The following is a 22,810-nucleotide window of genomic DNA, read 5'->3' as shown; positions in this document are numbered from 1 at the left end:
ATTAGGCAAGAACATCACAAGTGGAGAAGTTAACATTTGCAAGTTCTACACACGTGATATTTCAGAAGAAAAAGTGGACACAGTCTCTGACTTCAGACACATTCACCTCAGAATAAGCCATTTCTTTATTTTTCTTCTCCTTCTCTGTGATCCCTTCCAGGTGTGATTATCTGCACAAATTAAACCTGTTTCTTGAGAATATGCCTTTGAAGCATGAGCAAAACTCCTTCCCTTGAAATCACCACACTCACAGGCAGAAGGTCCTAGAATTGCAGATAAAGTCTGCCTTTGTTTGTCTTTTATCACAGGGGAGGTTTGGAACCAGTAAACTCCTAAATAAAAACCAAAATGTGAGTTTCCCCTTTCCAACACTCAGTTGCCCTTCTCTGCCACAGATGCCAGAAATTTCTACTGCAGCAATGAGAATATGGGCCGCAGTGACCTGCCCCTACCAAACCTAAGCAGAGCAGTCTCTATGATCTTTATCTGGGACTAAAACTAAACTCACCTCTCGTGAAAGTATCTGAAAGCACTCGTGGTTGACCCTGGGCTCACCTTAGCCTCACATGTGGCACTTAATTCAAACAACATGGCTGCAGGGGGTAAGTGGAGCAAGATGACTAAATAGCACCCTCCAGCAACCATCCCCCAGATAAAACACCAAGTAGAATGACTATCCAAATAAGAAGCATCTTCATAAGAACCAAAACTCTGGGGAGCGATCACAGGACCTAGTTTTAGCATCACATGAAAAAGCACTGAAGAGGGTAACAAAGCTGTTAATTGCCAATAGCAGCCCTCCTCCATTCCCTGGAAATGCACCTTGGCAGAGACAGAAAATCCATGGGCTTACAAAAGGGAGAGTGCAGTAATTGTGAGACTTAGCAGTAAAACTCAGTGCTGCCTGTCACAGCAGAAAGCAACATGGGGCAGAATTCAGCCAGAGCCTGCAGAGGGAGCACTCAGACTAGCCATAGTCAGAGAGGAAGTGTCCATTTCAGTAATCAAAACTTTAGTTTCAGGTAGCCGCATCACATGGGCTAAAGCACTCTGGGGTTCTAAATAAACTTAAAAGGTAAGCCACTGGGACTGCAATTTCTGGGCAAATCCTGGTGCTTTGTGAGATGCCAGCTGGGATGGCCAAGAAAGTGCCTGCATCATCCTTACCCCAGGCACAGGCAGTGCAGTTCACAGCTCCAGGAGAAAATCTTTCTTTCTACTTGAGGAAAGGGGAGAGAAGAGTAAAGAAGACTTTGTCCTGCAGCTTGGACATCATCTCAGCCACAGTAGAATACAACATCAGAAAAAGCCCTGAGGCCCCCTTTCTAGGACTTAGTTCCTGGGTGACAGTTCTAGACATACCCTGGGCCAGAAGAGAACACACTGCCTTGAAGGGAAGGTACCAGTTCTGGCAGGATTCATCACCTTCGACCTTGAATAAACATCAGCAGTAACCAAGTAGTACTTCTTGCAGCCCTTGGGGGTTGAGACCTACTGCAGTGCAATCCAAGCTGTGGCAGCCATGTGGAGAGACTGCTGCTTGAGGAAAAGAGAGGGAAGAGTAAAAGAGACTTTGTCTTGAAGCTTGATTACCAGCTCAGTCATAGTGAGGTAGCAGTAACAAGATAGCTCCTGAGGTCACTGATTTCAGGCCTTGGCTCCTGGATGACATTTCTGGAACCACCCTGAGCCAGAGAAGAACCCACTGCCCTGAAGCAAAAGAAGCAGGCCCAGCAGAGTTCACCACAAGCTGACGCAAGATCCCTTGGGTCCTCACTGGATATCAGCAGTAGCCTGGAAGTACTTACTGTGGGCTCTGGGTGGTGGTGACAATGGGGAGTGGCTTCTTATGCTTGAGAAAGGAGAGAAAAGAGTAGGAAGGATATTGTCTCATGGCTTCGGTGCCAGCTAAGCCACAGCAGAATAGGGCACCAAGTAGATTCCTAAGGCTTCTGACTCCATGTTCTTCCTACCAAATTGCATTTTGCTTCCCCCAGCCCAGGGTGGGTAAGAGCTCACTGCCCTGAAGGAAAGGATATGAGCCTGGCTTGATCCACCAACTACTGACTGAAGAGAACTTGGTTCTTGAGTGAACATCAGTAGTAGCTAGGTCACTGTGGGCCTTATGTGAGAGCCAGTCCTGTGCTGGCTTTGGGTATGACTTAGTGTAGTCCTAGTGATGGTGGCCACAGGGGTGCTAGTGTTACACCAGCCTCAGCTCCAGGCAGCACAGCATGGAGAGAGAGAGAAATTCCATTTATTTGGCAGAATGTAAAAAAATAGAAAAAGAGTCTGCCTGGTAACCCAGAGACTCTCTTGGATCTTACCTACGACCACCAAAGTGGTACCTCTACAAGTCTGCAAGCATCACAGTGTTATTCAGGTTGGGGTGTCCCCTAATGCAGATATGACTGCAATGATCAAAGACTTAGATTACAACACTCGATTCCCTTTGAATACTTGGAAAGCCTTTCTAAGAAGGACAGGTATTAAAAAGCCCAGAATGCAAAAACTAAAATAAATACCTAACTCATTAATGCCCAGACATCAATGAACATCCACAAAAATTAAGACTATTCAGGAAAACGCAACCTCATAAAACTAAATAAGGCACTAGTGTGCAAATCCTGAGAGACAAAGATATGTAACCTTTCAGACAGGAAATTCAAAACAGCTGTTTTGAAAAAGCTCAGCAAAATTCAAAATAACAACAACAAAAAATAAGAAATTCAGAATCTGATCCAATAAACTTAATAAATTGATTAAAATCATTTTGAAGAATCAGGCAAAAATTCTGGTGCTGAAAATTCAAATGACATTGAAGAGTGCATCAGAGTCTCTCAACAGCAGAATTGATCAAGCAGAAGAAAGAATTAGTGAATTTGAACACAGGCTATTTGAAAAGATACAGTCAGATGAGACAAAAAAAAAAAATAGCCTCAAGAGGGCAATTCTAAAAGTTATGGCCTTCAAGAGGAGGTAGAGAAAAAGTTCTGGGTAGAAAGTTTATTCAAAGGGATAATGAGAACTTCATATATATATATATATATATTCAAGTACAAGAAGGTTATAGAATGCCAAGTACAATTCACTTAAATATGACCACCTGAAGGTCTTTAATAATAAAACTCTCAAAGGTCAAAGATAAAGGTTTCTAAAAGCAGCAAGAGAAAAGAAACAACATTCAAACAAGCACCAATATGTTTGACCATGGACTCTTGAGTGGAAATCTTACAGTCAAGGAGATGGTGACATGACATACTTAATGTACTGAAGGAAAAAACTTTTATCCTAGAATAATACATCCAGCAAAAATATCCTTCAACCATTAAAAAAACTAACAAGCTGAGAGATTTTATTAACACCCCCAGACCTGTCCTACAAAAATGCTAAAGGCAGTTCTTCAATCTAAAAGAATAGAACATTAATGAACAATAAGAAAACATGTGGGACAAAACTCACTGGTAATATGAAGGACACAGACAAACACAAAATTTTCTAGCACTGTAAATATGGTATGTAAACTATTCATATTTTGAGAAGACTAAAAGATTAGTCCATACTTATAATTATTAAAAATAATAACTCTTTCTCTACCTCCTTAAGGCCATAACTCTTATATTTCTACTTTTGAGGCTTAGTTATTCAAAATACTAACTACACAAGTTTAAGACATAGACAGCATAATAAGATATAAATAGAAACGACAAAATGTTAAAAAGTTGGGAGATAAAGTTAAGCTGTATTTTTTATTAGTTTTCTCTTTGCTTGTTTGTTCATTTTTATAAGTGTTAAGTTGCCATCAGTTTAAAATAATGGGTTATAAGATGTTATTTGCAAGCCTCATGGTAACCTCAAATAAAAAAACTTATAATAGACACACATACATAAAATCAAAAAATAAAAAATAAAACACACCACTAGATAAATCATCTTTACTAAAATAAAGACAGGATAAATGGGAGAGAGAAAAGGAGAGAAAAAGAGAGAGAAGATACTACAAAACAAGAAATCAGATAACAGAATGGCAGATGTGTCTTTATTTATTAATAATAACACTGAATGTAAATTAAGTTAACTCCTCAATCAAAAGACACAGATTGGCCAAATGGGTAAAAATAAAAACGAGACCCAACAATCTGTTTCCTACAAGATACATACTTCACCAATAAAGACACAGAAAGACTGAAAATAAAGGGATAGAAAAAGATACTCCATGCAAATGGAAACAAAAAAAAAGAGCAGGGATAGCTATACTTATATTAAACAAAACAGATTTCAAGAAAAAAAAACTATAAAAAGAGAAAACAAAAGTTATTATATTATAAAAAAGTGGTCAATTCAGCAAGAGAATATAACAATTGCAAGTTTATATGCACCTAACACTGGAGAACTCAGATACATGAAGTAAATATTAGAGCTAAAGAGAGAGAGATCAACCCCAATACAATAATAGCTAGAGACTTCAGCAACCCACTTTCAGCAGCAGACACATAATCCAGATAGTAAAATCAACAAATAAACATTGGACTTAATCTGCACTATGGACCAAATAGACCTAATAGATATTTACAAAGAATTTCATCAAAAAGCCACAGAATACAAATTCTACACCTCAGCCCCTGGGTTATTCTCAAGGATAGACCATATGTTAGGTCACAAAATAACTCTTAAAATAAGCTCTCCCAAAATAAAATTATATCAGGTATTTTCTCTGACGATAATAGAATAAAACTAGAAATCACTAACAGAAAAAACTTTGGAAACTATGTAAACACAGAGAAATTAAAATATGCTCCTGAATGACTGGTGGGCCAATACAGAAATTAAGAAAAAAATTTAAAATGTTCTTGAAAGAAATGAAAAACGTAACTATGAATAAGTGAAAGAAGTACTAAGAAGGTTTATAGCAATAAGTGCCTACATCAAAAAAAGTTTTAAAAAAAACTGCAAATAAACTATTGATGTATCATATAGAACTAGAAAAGAGCAAACCAAACCCAAAATTAGAAGAAAAAAATAAAAATTACAGCAGAAATAAATGAATACAAAACAAAATATCAAAAGATAAACATAATGAAAAGTTAGTTTTTTGAAAAGATAAACAAAATTTACAAAACGTTAGCCCATTGGCTAAAGATCTGGGATCCAGGTTCCCATGGTGTTGGAATTACTTTCAGGTCTGAAGGTGCCAAGTGCATTGAAAGATGGGGCTGGAATGGCTGATTGCTCTGCTGTGAAGCTATTTTTCTACAAATCTGGCTGAACTGCTCTGGAAGGGACTGTGTATCACAAATAGGCACAGAAATATTCTGCCTGCAGATTTTGGGGCAAGCCAAAGAGAGAAAAGCCTCTCTGAACTAAAGCCATGTGCGTTATCTCTGTGTTTATATCCTGTCTGGTAATTCTCTACAGTGTTTGGAAAGCATAATTAAAAACAAAATTATCTCCAACCTCAGAGACACTCTAAAATGGTAGAAGAAAATTGTTTTATTACATAATTAAACCAGAATGTGATATGCATCATAGGCAATCTGCTGAGATTACAAAAGCAGAAATAAAAATCACCATATTTAGTCTTTAAGTAGAAGACTTAACAGCATACTCTGTCATATATAGTTTATCCTAAATAAAACTATTAATTGAGAAGCCTATCTATATATTGGGTATATTCAATGAAAATTTAAATTGGCTATATTCAAAAGCAAAATAAGCTTTCCTTGGCTTCATAATATTTTATGAAGTTACCTACTGTCCAACAGAAATGTAAACCATTTACATTTCAAAGCAATGGTTTCCAGGTCCTAGAGAAAGACATTTCTAATTTAAAGAGACTGACAAAGTCCTATTTACCTATTTAAATGATTTACATATATTTAATAGAGACAAAACAAATTTACATATAAAAATTTTCTAAAATTATTTTTAAAGAGGAGAGCAAAATGTCTTTTATCTTCAAGTTGGATAATTAAGTCTGGTATTTCTAATTTGTATTTGCCCTTATAACAGCCAAGTCTAAGGCCATGACCTTGAACTCATGGACATCTGATTTCCAGTAGGCATTTGAATCAGGCACCTGAGGAGTGGCATTGGGTACAATTTGTTCTCATGAAAGAGGGTTTAGTCAGGAAGTAAAGGCAGAAGAAAGATGTTATGAAGAACTGTTAATCTGAAATAATCTGAATAATCAATAAGGCCTCAACATCCAGTTTTAGAGAGTTTATTCAAGTGAAAAGCTAGAAACAGTCATCCAGGAGACAAAGGCTCTAGTGAAATGAGATGAGTGCTTCATAGCTGAAAGTTAAGTTCTTATTTCTACAGGCGAAAAACAAAGAAATTTAAGAAGACTACAAGTTTCTATACAAGGCTGGTTTAAGATTTACAAAAAAATTAATCAGTTACACTGTATTTTTTCTACCTTTTTTTTACAACTGGTTTTTCTTTCCTTTACAACCTAAGAGTGTATTTAACATTTTCATCTTAAGACAATGCAATAGCCAGCCAGGTGCGGCGTCTCATGCCTGTAATCCCAGCACTTTGGGAGACTGAGGCAGGCAGATCACAAGGTCAGGAGTTTGACACCAGCCTGACCAATATGGTGAAACCCCGTCTCTATTAAAAATACAAAAATTAGCAGGGTGTGGTGGCAGGCACATGTAATCCCAGCTACTCAAGAGGTTGAGGCAGGAGAATCACTTGAACCTGGGAGGCGGAGGTTGCAGTGAGCGTAGATCGTGCCACTGCACTCCAGCCTGGGCAACTGATCGAGACTCCGTCTCAAAAAAAAAAAAAAAAAAAAAAAGACAATGCAATAGCCATAAGCAATAGGTTAATCTACAATGAAAGTCAATAGTGAAGGGTAAAGAGGTCTTCCATGGGGCACTTCAGCCGTTTACAACACCTGACAAAAGAATACAGATGTAGACGTAGGTATAATCCATAAACAGAAAAACAAAGGTTACAGCTGCCTTGTTACTGCTGCCTGTCGTATTACCCAGATCTTGTGTTTACATTCCTTTGAGGCCTGGAATAATTTAGAATATCAAATAGCTTAAATTTTGAATTATTTAGTTTTACAGGACCTATGGGCAGGGGAAAGTCCAGAGTTAGTAGAAAGACTAATTTGTGCTACACAGATGGTGGCTCAGAAAGGGTTAGGCTCTGGCTTATTTCTGTGTCTATGCAGGTAGAAGAGACTATGATCAGGTGACTCAGAAGCCCAGTTGCGTGGATGCACCAGGTTTAGGGTCTGGGGACAGGGATAAGTCTAAAGTCCTCTAGGCCCTTGTATTTGGCTGAAAACTCTAGGAGCAAAGAAAATGTAGATGCAATTTGTGAGCATGGAGATTAGTCCTAAGAGGGTTGTGAGCACATTATTATATAGTGTGCATGTGTCCAGGTGGGCAGAATCACATACTGGTAGCTAAATGGGAGAAGGAGTCTGACATCATAACTCACTTCCTATGTGTCCTCAGTTCCTGTTGACCTTGGGAGAAACATGGCATCCCAGAACAATTTACAGTGTGACAGTCTGTGTGCACTAGAGCAGAACCTCCCTTTTCTGAGACACCTGGAGTCTCCCTTCAGCCCAGGGCCTGCCTGACACATGCTGAGTAACTCACAGGCACGCACATGTCCTTGGCTTCTGTTACTTGTTGATGATTGACCCAAGTGTCAAAAACATGAGCAAAACAACTCCATTTTCTTTTGAGTAACCCAGGGCATATTGTGAGAAGTTATTATAGCATGAGCATGAAGATGCTTTTATCCCAGCTTTGTTGGAAAATTAACAAATCAAAAACAAAAAAAGAAAATGAACAAAATCAGCAACAATGGATATGTGGTAGGAATAGATGGAAGCCTTTGACAATTATGCCATGAATCTATACTTTATTAAGTAATAAAGGAGAATATAACTGCATTAAGAGATCAGATTATGATGTTTTCAAATAGTTTGTGGGTATGCGTTTACTATGAATTTTTGTACCACAAATACCCCTGCTTTTAGGTATTTTTTTTTTTTACTTTTTAAAAAAAATCAACTTTTATTTGAAGTCCTGGGTCACATATGCAGGATGTGCAGGTTTGTTACATAGGTAAATGTGTGTCATGGTAGTTTGCTGCATAGATCAACCCATCACCCAGGTATTAAGCCCAGCACCCATTAGCTGTTCTTCCTGATGCTCTCCCCGCCCCCTGACAGGCCCCAGGGTGTGTTGTTCCCCCAAGGTGTCCATGTAACTCATCATTCAGCTTCGACTTATTAGTATGAGAGCATGCAGTGTTTGGTTTTCTGTTCCTGTGTTAGTTTGCTGAGAATAGCAGCTTCCAGCTCCATCCATGTCCTTGTCAAGAACATGATCCTTTTCCTTCTTACGGCTGCATGGTATTCCATGGTACATATGTACCACATTTTCTTTATCCAGTCCACTGTTGAAAGGCATTTGGGTTAATTCCATGTCTTTGCCATTGTGAATAGATTTTTGTTTTACTTTTTAAAACAGTATACTGCCTAAGGTTAATTAAAAAATACATTGTAAAAACATACTTAGAGAGCACTGAACCTATTGAAATGTAATCATAAGTGTTTCATGCGCAACAAACTGTAGTTTAATATTTGTTATAAATAATTCTTTGGGGGCTGTTTCAACATTTCTTATCTAGTATTTTTTAAATGCTTATTACTTCAAATGAGTGCTCATAATATGGTAAAGATATAGGAGATTTCAAATAAAAAAGAACTCACAGAATTTACATGTTTTGAGGAAAATGTCACAGCTATAATTGGTTAGAATTTACACAAAGGCAGATGTCTTTATACAAACACATACAACAGAAAAGCAGAGCAAAACTGTGGTTTGCACCAGGCAAGATAAGGAAAAAAGGAGCTAAAGAAGGGAATCCTGATAAACAGTGTGGTTAAAGACTGTAAGTTTAGGTGGCCCTAGAAAGGCCTTACTAAGAATTAGGAGGTTTTAGTAATTAATAGAGAGTGACTAAGTAGTTTTGTAAAGAGTAAACAGAAAGATGTACATTTTTTGTAGGATGAAAATGTTGATGCTCCTACTAAATAAACTATTATCTAATCTATTCCAATAATTGACATATTCTTATTACTGTTACTCAGTTAACTACACTGATATTTTAATTTTCAAGTCAGGATATTACTGCCTCTTAACATACTCAACAATAAAATAAATAATATGTTATTATTTCTGTTTCACAAATGAGAGCTGTGAGACACAAAGAGCCTGTTTAACTTATAAAAGTTGACTTTTTAATTGTTGGGATAAGTTTCAGGCCATTTTTAAAGCCAACTTTTTTCTCTATTAGATGTCTTTTGTCACATTCTCAGCTGTAATTTTAGAAATGTCCATATCTTCACTCCTGCTCACACTGTATTTTGATGTCACGAGTTACTATCTTAGCACTTCTTAGAATAGTGCCTGGCATATCGTACATAGCCTTATCAAACATGATTCCCAAAGGAAAAAAATAAAAACATAATTTCTACTTTTAGATGATATCAATATACCTAGCAACCCAAGAGATTCAACAAATACCAAGATTTAGCATAGTGGCAGGATATAAAATAAACCTGTTTATAAAATAAATATAAAAATCAATGCTCTATCATATTGAAATACCACTTCACACACATGACAATGGCTATTACACAAAAAACAACATAATCCCTAAAAGAGCAAGTGGTGTAAAGAGGAGGGAGAAATTAGAATGCTTTTTAACTCCTGGTGCAAATGTAAAATGGTGCAGCCACTATAAAAACAATGTGGACATTTCTTGAAAAAAACAAACATAAAATGAACATTCTTCTATTTAGAACATAGAATTATATGATCCAGCTATTTCATTACTAAATATATATCCAAAATAATTAAAAGCAGGGGATTGAAAAAATATTCGTATGCTTGTGTTTATGGCAGCACTATTCACAATAGCCAAAAGCTGGAAGCAACCCATGTCTTCAGCAACGAATAAACAAAATGCGTTATTTACATGCAATGAAATATTATTAACCCTTAAAGGGGAAAATAAATTTGACACATGCTGAACCTTGAGGACATTATGCTAACTGAAACAAGCCATTTCCAAAAGAACAAATACTGTATGACTCCACTTACATAACTGACCGAGAATGGTAGAATTCAGAGAGAAGGAAAGTAGAATGGTGGTTATAAGACAGTGGACAATGGGAAATATATAGAGTTTCAACTTTGCAAGACAAAAAGAATTATGAACATCAATGGTGGTTATGGTTGCAAAACAGTGTGAATATACTTTATTGTCACTTTATGTACACTTTTTTTTTTTTTTTGAGATGAAGTCTCACTCCGTTGCCAGGCTGGAGTGCAGTGGCGTGATCTTGGCTCACTGCAACCTCTGGCTCCTGGGTTCAAGTGATTCTCCTGCCTTAGCCTCCTGAGTAGCTGAGACTACAGGTGCACACCACCAAATCCAGCTAATCTTTGTATTTTTTAGTAGATATGGAGTTTCACCATATTGGCCAGGGTGGTCTCAAACTCCTGACCTTGTGATCCGCGAACCTCAGCCTCCCAAAGTGCTGGGATTACAGGCCTGAGCCACCATACCCGGCCTATGTACACTTAATAATGGATTAAAATAATATATTCTATGTTATGCATATTTTACAATATTATTTTTAATAATTTTCATATAGAAAACCAGTGAAAATTTAGCAAATATAATGAGGGGGAAAAGATGGCATTACCAAAGCTACAATAAATACATCTAGGAGAAAATTTTAAAGAGATATGTAAAACATATAAAAGAACAACCTTAAAATACTTTAAAAGACACAAAAATCACCTAAAAAATTTTGTAACATCCTAGAGACATCAATTTTAACACAATTTTAGGTATTTAACACAATAGACAAAAAGTTGATGAATAAAGGCAGTTGGCTCATAAATTTGAAAATAATATCATAAAAATGGAAATGTACACTAAGACTACAGAGAGATACCTATTTTTACATCTCAGTTATAAAAAATTCCACAATATTCAGTGATGCTGTAAAAAACAGACAATCCTGTGCAATCAAATTAGAAGAGAATATACAAAATACCTAAGCATTAACTTTGAAGCCTGGAAACTCAATTCTATGACTATACCGTGCAACAGAGCTTTACAAACATTAAACAAATATTTCTGAGGTTATTCCCTGTGACCTTATTTGTCATAGCAAAATAACAGACAGAGCAGCTATGTTTATTCACAGGGCAAAGGGTGAATAGTCTCATGCCACCATCTATATTAGAACACTCAGCAGCTATTAAGATAGAAGAGAGAGACCTCTATGTGCCTGTAGGGAGCCTTGGTCATAGCATATCGTAAAGAGCTGTGTCAGTGTGAGAATGCGATTATAGCAAGAAACATATATTGGTCTCTACCCCAGCAAGTTTAATTCCTGAGGTTCTAAGCAACCTCATCTTTCTCTCCTTTTGAAGACAAACCTGAAGATGAGTTTTTCTTTCACTGCATAGACCAACCAGAAACTGAGGTGTGCTTTCAGACATGTGTGTGCATTGAGGGAAGGCCACCCTCATATCCAGGGCATGGCTTTCGTTGCAAGCAGAAGCCAGCCCAAAACAGCTACTTACTGAGAGAGCCTCTGCATATACTAATTCCTGCTGTACATCTGTGCCTCCCTCACAGAGCCTGGCAGCTCATGGTTAGGGTATTTATGCCCAGATGGGTGTTCCAGAACAGCCTTCTCCCCCTACTGCTTCCACCCCTGTGCTGGATACACATAATCTATTAACAATGAGAAATTAGACACAACTTTTTTATCTGATTAATGTGAGTTAACCTCTAAATAATTAGGCCCAGAGACACAGGAATGAGGAAGCAGTCATGTCCCGCCCACTCCGTGTATTAGTGTGTTTTCATGCTGCGGGTAACAACATACCTGAGACTGGGCAATTTACAAAAGTAAAAGGTTTAATTGGACTTACAGTTCCACATGGCTGGGGAGGCCTCACAATTATGGCGGAATGCAAGGAGGAATGAGTGACATCTTACATGGATGGTGGCAGGCAAAACAAAAAAAATGTGTGGAGGGGAACTTCTCTTTTTAAAACTATCAGATCTCAGCCCAGTGCAGTGGCTCACGCCTGTAATCCCAGCACTTTAGGAGGCTGAGGTGGGCAGATCACAAGGTCAGGAGTTTGAGACCAGCCTGACCAACATGGTGAAACCCCATCTCTACTAAAAATACAAAATTTACCTGGGCATAGTGGCACACACCTGTAATCCTGGCTACTCAGGAGGCTGAGGCAGGAGAATCGCTTGAACCCAGGAGGCGGAGATTGCAGTGAGCCGAGATTGTGCCACTGCACTCCAGCCTGGGGGACAGAGTGAGATTCTGTCTCCAAAGAAAAACAACAACAACAACAAAAAAAAACCTATCAGATCTCATGAGACTTATTCGCTATCAGGAGAACAGCATGGGAAAGACTTGCTCCCATGATTCAATTACCTCCCACCAGGTCCTTCCTACATGTGGGACTTCCAGATGAGATTTGGGTGGGGACACAGTCAAACCCTATCATTCTGCCCCGTGCCCTTCCTAAATCTCGTATCTTCACATTTCATAATCAGTCATGCCTTCTCAACAGTCTCCCAGAGTCTCAACTAATTTCAGCATTAACTTAAAAGTCCACAGTCCAAAGTCTCATCCAAGACAAGGCAAGTCCCTTCTGCCTACGAGCCTGTAAAATCAAAAAGCAAGTTAGTTACTTCCTAGTTACAATGGGGGTAAAGGCACTGGGTAAATACAGCCACTTCAAATGGGAGAAATTGGCCAAAACAAAGGGGCTACAGGTCTCACGCAAGTTTGAAATCCAGCAGGACAGTCAAATCTTAAAGCTCCAAAATGATCACCTTTGACTTCATGTCTCACATCCAGGTCACACTGATGCAAGAAGTGAGCTTCCATGGCCTTGGGCAGCTCCGCCCCTGTGGCTTTGCAGGGTATAGCCCCCCTCCTGGCTGCTTTCATAGGCTGGCATCCAGTGTCTGCAGCTTTTCCAGGTGCACGGTGCAAGCTGCAGTGGATTTACCATTCTGGGGTCTGGAGGGCACTGGCCCTCTTCTTGCAGCTTCACTAGGCAGTGCCCCAGTAGGGACTTTGTGTGGGGGCTCTGACCCCACATTTCCCTCCTGGACTGCTCTAGCAGATGTTCTCCATGAGGAGGGCCACACCCCTGCATCAAACTTCTGCCTGCGCACTCTGGCTGGGGAGGCCTCACAATCATGGTGGAAGGCAAGAAGGAGCAAGTCATATCTTATGTGGATGGCAGCAGGCAAAAAAAAAAAAAAAAAAAGAGAGAGAAATTGTGCAGGGGAACTCCTGTTTAAAAAACCATCAGATCTCATGAGACCTATTCACTATCTGGAGGTGTTAGGATGAGTTTCAGTGATGTGTACCAGTCTCACAGGGTCTTCCCAAAAGAAAAACACCTGCAGAGACTTTTAGCTAAGCTGGAAGGTAAACATAAGCATTGCTCACCCAGCACTATAATCAGCAACTCTTGGGTGACACCTTGAGGAGTGATGCTCATACACAGCACACTTAGCCCTGGTACACTGCTCTGGCCATGATCACCTTTGAAAAGTTTCTAAATTATGGAAAACTGATCATCAAAACCATGCCTTTCCTTCTAGGTAACATCCCTTAGAAACATAAGCTGAACTTATGTATAATACCTATGGAGCTTCACCTTGCAAATGCCTGGGTAAATGGACCGACATGACTTCAGATGACCCCAAAATGCAATGACAAAAATGAAGGTCTTTTGACAGTTCTAAATTAATATCTTTCCATGCACAATTGGAAAAGGCAGGTTTTAGAATGAAATTTAATGAAAGGCCTTCTTTCTGTTTTGCCTGGCTAAATTCTAGTAAGAGATTTCAAAGTACATTTTACAATACATACTTTAACTTTTTCCAGTCTTTTCTCAGCCTCTAGGAGACGTAAATCTTACCATGTATTTGAAATGTTAACATCCAGAGAATTAGCAAAACAGCATTCCAGCTAAGATCAAATTGGGAAAAAAAAATTGAAGTTTTTTAGACCAAACCTCTAAATTTTATCTCAGTGAATATCTCTAGCTTAGGCAAAAAACATTACCCACATAATAATTAATTAATAATGTATTTGTTTTCATTATTTTATTATTACTCTTGATCTTTTGGAGTACACGTTTGTAAACTTGTCTACTCCCATAGACAGCTTTTTTTTCTCCTGTTTTACCAACCATTTCTTAAAATCTTGTGTCTGGCCTTTGTGGGCAGATGGTAAGCTGAGAAGCTGAGATGCTAGAAAATATGGCCTGAAAATAAAGACTGTACCCCATTTGCGGTAAGCTGTGCTTAGGAGAAGTTTTGATTATACCAGAGCTACAATTTTTTTTGTTCTTTCTCTGAAGTTTTAAAGCCACACAGGATTTCTTGGATTTGGCCTCATGAATGTGTTGGTTTTTAGTCACTAGTTCAGATATGCCTTCAACTTAAAATTTCAGTTTATGTTTAGAGTGTAATAGAAACTTTTGTTGCTTTGTTTGTTTAGTCTCCTCTCCAGGACTAAATAAAACTGTATACTGTGGTTTGGAAAAAAGAAAACTATTTACTCAAAAATTCCAAAGATAAATGTTCAAATATTAAATAGTTTTAAATATTTTAAATACAGCTTTAAATAGTGATCACCCTATACCTCCAATAAACAAAAATGTCCCATCTCCAAAATTTCTTCTTGATGTAAATTTTAGAAAGAAAAAGTAAAGAAATGTTTTCTATTTACCTGGGTAAAATCTAAATTTAAAAAATTTAAAAGCTCTACAGTCAAAAGTCCATTTATTTAAAATTGACAATCAGGCTATATATACATACACACACACACACACACACATATACATACATATGCATACATACACACACATATTATACATACATAAATTTGAGGCCTATGGTTTTTTCATATAAGGTCTTTTGTCAACTGAATTTCTCTCTCCCTAAACTGGTATCTCTATGTGCCTGTTTCTTCTCTTGCTGACATGATTTTTGCCAAGGATAATGTAAAACTTTACCGGCTGTTTGGAAAACAAAATCTCAAACTGTCTCATCTAGAATTAATTCTTCCATTTACTTCTATCTTTCTCATCTTCCACTTAAAACCTTTTGTCACTAAGGAGGACACCTAAAGGAAACTTCTAGCAGCCTGGGACCCCTTGAAGAACACAGATAAAGCGCCACAGGCTTCTCCTTCTTTGGCAGGGTACCTGTTTTTCCTCATGAAGCCCCGGAAGTTGTGGGTAAACAGGTTTTTTTGGGGCCTGAAGCTCTACTCCCTTTTACAATGAACTCCCTCTCTAGGGCTGTTAGATACAAACATGAGTAAGTTATATTTTGTGTCTACATGTATGTATATGTCTATAAATGTGTTTGTATATTATCTACATGGTACTAAATTAAAGATAAATAAGTTTTCATGAATTAAAAAAAAAGCCCAAATATTTTTCAAGAATATGTGAATTGAGTAAATCTTTTGGCAAATATGACTAGTTTGTTGATTTAATAAAAAACAGTGTCTTCTGACTTCTCAGCAAAATATATATATATAGAAAAATATATATGTAGAAAGTTTATTGCTTTTATAACTTGTCCAATACAGTAATACAAAAATGGATAATAGAAAGTTTAACTTCAGATGAGTGTATCAGTCTAATGTTTCATGAGATTTTACAAAAATAATTAAGAATAAATAAATAAAATAGATGTAAATGGGACAAAAGCTTAAAACTTACAATACTAATTGCTTTGTAATGTGTTTAAATAGTTTCTCAAATCTTTATGGAAACTATAATCTTAGACTGTTGCTAACCTACATTAAATAATGGCTATTCATTAAACATCTAGATTATCTCTAAATAAGATAAAATGCTAAGATATTAATTTTTAAATATAAGTTTAAGCTAAATATTTTTGGTTTCTTCACAGAAACAAAAGATATTTAGATCTGTTTGTAAGTATGTCCTATTCCACATTAAAAATGTTTCCATTTAAAATCCTATGTTTCTAAAAATTATAAAATATATATTTCTAAATGTTTACTACATGACTAATAGTTAAAATTGCTTACTTCTCAGGCTTTCACTATATATTCAGATTACTAAAAATTAAAATTCTGGCTAAGATATAATAACTAAAACTATTGTTAAGGAGAGAAACAATTTTACATACAGAGTGTACAAGGAAAATAAGATGTGTTTCTTGGTGAAAAAAATTATTTTAGAAAGAGACAAGAGGATGTGGTTTTTCTTAAAGAGAAGGCAATTTTGCTGGGTTTAGAGGTTAAAGAATACATAAAATTGAAAGAATAAAAGATAAAGAAAATGAGGTAAATTCAATGGATATAGAAAGTTGGAGAAAGAGAATAAAGAAAATTTTAAGGGGTTATAAAATGTTTCTAGAAATCTTATCTTGTATGGTCAGCTGACTGAGATTGAATACATCTGTTTATAAGGTTTTCTTAAAATTAGCTTTAATAATAATATAATAATACAAGAATAAAATTTGATTTTCTTTTTTAAACAAGATTTTTATGAAGAAAAAGATTTACTTCAAATTTGTTGGAAGGAACCATATTAGATTTTCTTGGCCAATACCTATGCCACTAAATTGAAGACCAATATCTTTTAGAATATTTGGTCACCGCCCTCTCCATACATAGCTCTGCAAAAACCCAGCACTGGACAAATTCTCTCTAACTTTCTGCAGGCTTGGCCACCAATCTGTTTTAGATGAAGATTCTATTTGAAAAAAATCCGCTAATTATCTGCCTGGCTTTCAAAGAACACCTTCATGCATTTTATTGGAAAAAATGCTTTTGCCTTGGTGAGGTGTCACTTCCCATGAACATATGATTTAAAATATTTTTATAAGCTTAGAAAGAATTACTGATAAAATTGTTGCATCCATTGCAGCTTAAAAAAAAAAAAAGCTACTGATTTACTGGCTACAATTATACTAGACAATCATATTGCTTTAGGTTACGTATTACCTGAGCAAAGATATGTATGTATAGTGGCAAATACTTTTTTATTGTGTACACATAAATATTTCCTATGAAGTAGAAATTTTTCTAAAAAATAATGAGTTGCCCACTACCACAAATTCTCCACTCTGCACGAGACAGAAACTGATGTTTTCATGAATGTTTGTAATTTACGTGTTAATCTACCACGCTTTCTTGTAAAAATGTATTTATTTTTCTGCAACCATCATGAGACAGACATTTCCTCTGTCTTTTCCCAGGTAGCATTCCCAAAGCTAAGCCCTGGGATTCTGTTTGAAATCATGCTAAAACAGAACAGACCTCAGAATCTTACTACATTCACTGTGCAATACATAAAAGGTAAATGAGAATTTTTAACCAATGGAATATAAACTATTTTTTTTCTGAAATCTACCTCTTTTCTCTTAGAAAACATTTGTGGTTTTTTTTAATCTTTCAAGCTCTAATGATAAAATCCATTATACAATTAATGAAAAACTGAAGTTGAAATAACTGAACATATATATTCAAGGCAACAAACACGGGGTGAAGTAGTGCTGACTGGAACACAAATGTTTTAGATTCATGTGTCAATCACTTGAGAGATTCTCCCACCCCCATTCTGCTCACTAAAGTACTTGATCATCACTCTCCCAAAAGACACTGCACTTGCCCCCTGTGTGGCAGCTGTGTATTTTGCTTTGCAAATTTATACACGCCCTCACTAGGGTGGGTCTTTCCTATACTTTGGGACAGTTATTCTCCTTCACAAGCCTGAGAGAAACCAGAGGGCAAGATGCATTTGTGCCTTTTTCCCTCAATACCAGCACCTGATTGGTTGAGCACCAATGTGTCTGCAGAAAGGAAAGCTAGGGTTGAGAGGGAAAAAATCTTAATGTTAAAGCAGTTAGCTTTTTAGAGGAAGGGTGTATCAGGAAACTGCTCTCAGCACGAGGGCATCCAGCTGCTCCCCTGAGAGGCTCCACCCAATACCTCAGGCTCTTCTCTGAAAGGAGATGACCCAGGGGTTAATGTTTGCTAGACACTCCAAGAGATATGGTCCTTGTGGGTATCTTGGGTCATCCCCAGAAAGCTGTAATACTTGGAACCAGGAAAATACAGGAGAGTGACTGAGGACACATCACCCTGCAAAGGATCCAAAGACATGCTGGGAAGGTGCGCGTGCCTAGAGAAGATGAGAGGAGATGCGCAGAGCGTCAGGTGATTACTCTCTGCTTTCCTGTTATGTGAAATGTTCACGAACAGACGAAATTAAAAAGAGCCACCTACTGCTCTCTTAAACAAAAATAAACAATTAAAATGCCACGTCCGTTTTGAAATTAAATAAAGGACTAATAGCTGATAATGTGATTTGGACAGGGATAGTCGGCATTGGGGAATGTGGGAAAGAAATTGGAAATGTAGAATTTTCTACAGTCCCTATAACAGTTAGGCTGGGAGAAGTTTTGGATTTGAGACTCTGCTTGCCAAACATTTGAAAATTGCAGACAAAACCAACGACCCTGTAGAGCATTAAAATAACTAAATAGCTGGCAATTAGGCTGAAATGGCCATGATGCTCTGGGATTCTGCCTAAGGAAACCTAACTACGTCGAAGGAATTTCTTACAAATTACTAACTTTGAGAAAAAAAAAAAAAAAACACAAAACTTAGGCTTAACCAACCACAAGCTGCCAATAAAGCTCTAAGTACATAACCAGGACATTTCCACCGGATGGGTGCAAATGCAATACATAACTGTAACCAATCAAATACTGAATCTGGTTTGCTTCCTCATACCTCTTACAAAAGCCTTTTGTTCCAAGTCTCTCCTTTGAGCCCCCAGACCATAGTTGGGTATTCTCTGATTCATAAATTGCTGTTTGTGCAAATAAACTGTTTGTATTAATCGGTTCTGGCATTACTATAAATGCCTCAGACTGGGTAATTTATAAGAAAGAGGATTAACTGGCTCATGGTTCCACAGGCTGTACAGAAAGCATAACACCAGCATCTGCTTCTGGGGGGGCCCCACCCAGGAAGCTTAAAATCCTGGTGCAAGGTGAAGCAGGAGCTTGAAAAGAAGGCAAGGGGGTTGCTATACACTTTTAAATAAGAACTTCGGGGAACTCACTCACTATCGAGAGGTCAATACCAAGAGGAATGGTGCTAAATTATTCATGAGAAATTCACGCACATAATCCAATCACTTTCCACCAGGCCCCACCTCCAACATGGGGTATTACATTTAAATAGGAGAGTTGGGCTGGAAAACACTTCGAAACTATATCCTAAAGATGCCTCAATTTAGGCTACGACAGTGGCTCATGCATGTAATCCCGGCACTTTAGGAGGCCCGAGGGGGGCGGATCACCTGAGCTCAGGAGTTCGAGACCAGGCTGAGCAACATGGCAAAAACCCGTCTCTACAAAACAAACAAACAAAAAACAAAACCACAAAACCAGGCGAGGTGGCGGCGCATGTCTCCCTAGTCCTAGCTACTTGGGGAGCTGGGGTGGGAGGATCATCTGAGCCCAGGAGGTGGAGGCTGCAGTGAGCCGAAATCTTGCCACTGCACTTTAGCCTGGGCACAGAGTGAGACACTGTCTCCAAAATAAATAAATAAAATAAGCCACAATTTTTAAAAGGAGAAAGGAGGGACTGGGGACCCCAAGGCCCACTGCTTCTTCCACGGAGGAACTCCAGACCCTGAATGAGGATTCTCGTCTTATGACGTCCCCGCACAATCTGGAGGAGACTCGGGATTGCGACACAGAGCTGCCCAAAAAGGCTCTGGGCTGGAAAGAAATTCGCGTTTATGGACAAAACAAGACGCTCGGGTTTTGGCTGCTGGCTCAGCTCCTAATCTGCGACGGAGGGAAGTGAGGACTGAACTGTGCCCACGGGGACTCGGAGCTGCTGCAGAGCTGACCGCGAGGCCAAGATCCCACCGCAGCCAGTTCCGGCCGGATTCAAACAGCCTCTTCCCCCTTCTCCGGACACCCACTACGCGCACTCACCATTTCCCAGCCTCCGGATGTTCCGCCTTCTTCCCTATGGATCTCCCAGTACCTGCAGGTCACAGGATAACAGGGGCTATGGTGGAGTCACCGAGGAGCTAATGGAGCGGAAGAGATGGAATAGTACAGACGGGTACTGGACTCAGAGCCTAGGAGCTAGGAGACAAAGGCCTTGCCCTATTGAAGAGCCCGCCTCTTCCTCTCTAGCTGCGCACCTGATTGGGCAGTTTTCACGCTAGCACCACTGATTGGCTGGGGTTCTCCGCCCCACACATTTAGACCCTGATCGACAGGAGATGTAATGAGACACTGGGCTGAATGAGGAAAGAGTGACAGGTTTTTGCCTGCAGCATGTTCAGGCAGCGATTTATCCTTGTGTTGGGGGCCTGGCCCTGCCTGAGGGACATTTGTATTTAACGTTGCATATAAGATTATATCACTTTCTGATTATATTTACGTGTGTGTATATCAATTTCTGAATTATAGTTATGTGTATGCTGCAGGCCCTGTCTCAGCATCCTGTCTTTCCCTTTAGCTGCAGGAGATCAAAGTCCTCCAGGAGATGCAGCTGCACCAGCTGGCTGCAGACAATTATCACCTTCAGTCTGTGAAGCAATTTTGGGTCTGCTTCCAATTAATGGAGTGTCTCAGTGAGACTGAGAGGTGAGGGCCTAGCAGATTGGTTAGTGGTGCCACTCACCCAGACCTCCCAAAACACCCTGTTTCTTTCCCACCAAAGCTGAGCCTGCCTGAGGACCTAAACAAGCATGGAGAACGAAGATGGGACCCTAGTCAGGGATAGTGCTGGGCTGCGGGGTAAAGTCAGCTGGGTCAGTGCCTCCAGGTGTGGGAAGGAGCCGGCCTCTTCTCTAGGGCCCTGGGCAAGTCACTGCCCTCTTTGGGCCTCTGTTTTCTTATCCAAAAAATGTAGGGATGATGAGACTGAGAGGGGCTAATGATGAGCTTCAAAGGAGAAAAGAACTTTGAGAGTGCTTGTGCCTGGCTCTTCCTGAGATGATGAGAACAATGGTGACAGCTACATATAACTGAGTCCTCACAAGGCCCAGTGAGGTAGGTGGTTCCCATCACACTTTCAAGTTGAGAAAACAGTCTCAGGGAGGCCTGGCTGCATGCCCAAGGTTCCACATACAGGGAGTGTTGGAGCAGGGAGTCAATCTAGAATCAGAACTTACCGGAGATGACAGGAGCATTGGACCAGCTTACTCACACCAGTTATCCAGGATACCAGGTCAGTGTAACTGGGCATAACTGGGTGAAGGGAGCATAGTATCACTGACCTTTTCTTTGACTCTAGCAGATGAAGACATCCATGTTGGCCACCCTGGAGACGAAACCACAGAGAGGCCAGATGGGGCTAAAGCAGCAAAAAGGCAGTGTCCCTGTGATGGGGAGGAGCTCCAGGGAGTCAGAGGGAAGAGCTCCTCCCTCACAGCCGGAGGCCTCCACATCAAAAGAGCAAGGGGCCTTTCTCCCGTAGCCCTTCCCTCCTGTGGCAACAGTCCCTGAAATGCCTCTATAAGACAAATCTGAGTAAAAGCCTGGAAGAGCTGGATTTGGGAAATAGTGGGGGCAGGGACCACATAACATTGTGACTTGTAAAAATCTCACCACACAGTTAACATGGGAACATGGGGGTTCATGTTTTTGGAGGCCAGCTAGGAGGAGGGGAGAGAGTTGGGGAGAGGCAGCTGAGTGTCTTTGGCTTTTTTAAGTGGAAGATGTAGATAGGAGGGTCCAGGAGACAGGGGATTATGAGACTTCAGGGGACAGGCCTTGAATGGACACCCAAAATTGGATACTCATCCCCATCACCACCCGATGGCACAGGGTGTTGCCTCCATCCTGGGCACATTTTCCAGTTATCTGGTGATGGGAGACCCTGCCAGAAAGGATTATATGGATGGGAGTGAGCCTGGGATGGGCAGGGCTGGAACCAGGATCCTGAGGCTTGGGAAAAGAGAATCCAGGACTACACCCTTAGATCTCAGCACTTGGCAAACCTCCTTTCATGAGAGCCTCACGGCTGCCTCTGTGAGCTGAGGCATCAGGCCCCTCTTCCCTATGAATGTTGAAGATTCCACATCAGCCGTCAGTCCCTGTTCCCAGAGTGGTGAAGCTGCAGAGCTGCCTGCTTGCAAAGCTCAGTGAGGTTTGGCCTGAGCTGGACTCAGACTCTCCCTCAGGTGGTTCCAATGGAAGGAGAGTAAACTTAGACCTCTCTAAGAGCAGGCAGCTCATATGAGCCTGAGCACTTTTTTAATGGGAGCCTCCAGTTTTTCTGTCATCAGAGAGAGTTGGGGTGGGAGGTCCCTGAGCCTCAGCTCCCATTGTTCCGTTCTTTGAACCCCAGAACCTGCTGCAGACCCAACTCCTGCTTTGTGCACATGCCCTGACCCTGGTGGCCCTGGCAGTAATGCAGTATGAAGGGAGTGGGGAGGGGACCTAGTCTAAGGGGCCTTTCTAATGAACACTGGCTGTCTGACTTCCAGGGAAATGTGAATAATACCAAAAAAAAAAAAAAAAAAAAAAAAAAGGAAGGTGAGTAGCTGGGGCAACACTGGGGGAGAGTGGAGAGGTAAAACTCACAGATGCCCCTGGGGAGAATACTCTGTGTATCTAACTTATTTATCTATTTATTTTGATATAGAGTCTTGCTCTGTTGCCCAGACTGGAG

At 39.5% G+C, this 22,810-nt stretch overlaps 1 protein-coding gene across 1 annotated transcript in view; it reads right to left on the bottom strand.

The window, feature by feature from the left end:
* The window catches only part of ZNF727 (zinc finger protein 727), a 39,829-nt gene extending 19,519 nt beyond the window's left edge, over positions 1–20,310 (bottom strand). Inside the window, exon 1 of the mRNA XM_016946078.4 lies at positions 20,116–20,310. Coding sequence (XP_016801567.1) covers positions 20,116–20,118 — 3 coding nt within the window. The 5' untranslated portion in view covers positions 20,119–20,310. The remainder of the gene's footprint in view (positions 1–20,115) is intronic.
* Positions 20,311–22,810: the final 2,500 nt, after the last annotated feature.

This window comes from Pan troglodytes, chromosome 6 (genome assembly GCF_028858775.2).
Source record: "Pan troglodytes isolate AG18354 chromosome 6, NHGRI_mPanTro3-v2.0_pri, whole genome shotgun sequence".
NCBI classification, from domain to species: domain Eukaryota; kingdom Metazoa; phylum Chordata; class Mammalia; order Primates; family Hominidae; genus Pan; species Pan troglodytes.
This window is presented reverse-complemented; position numbering and strand designations above follow the sequence as displayed.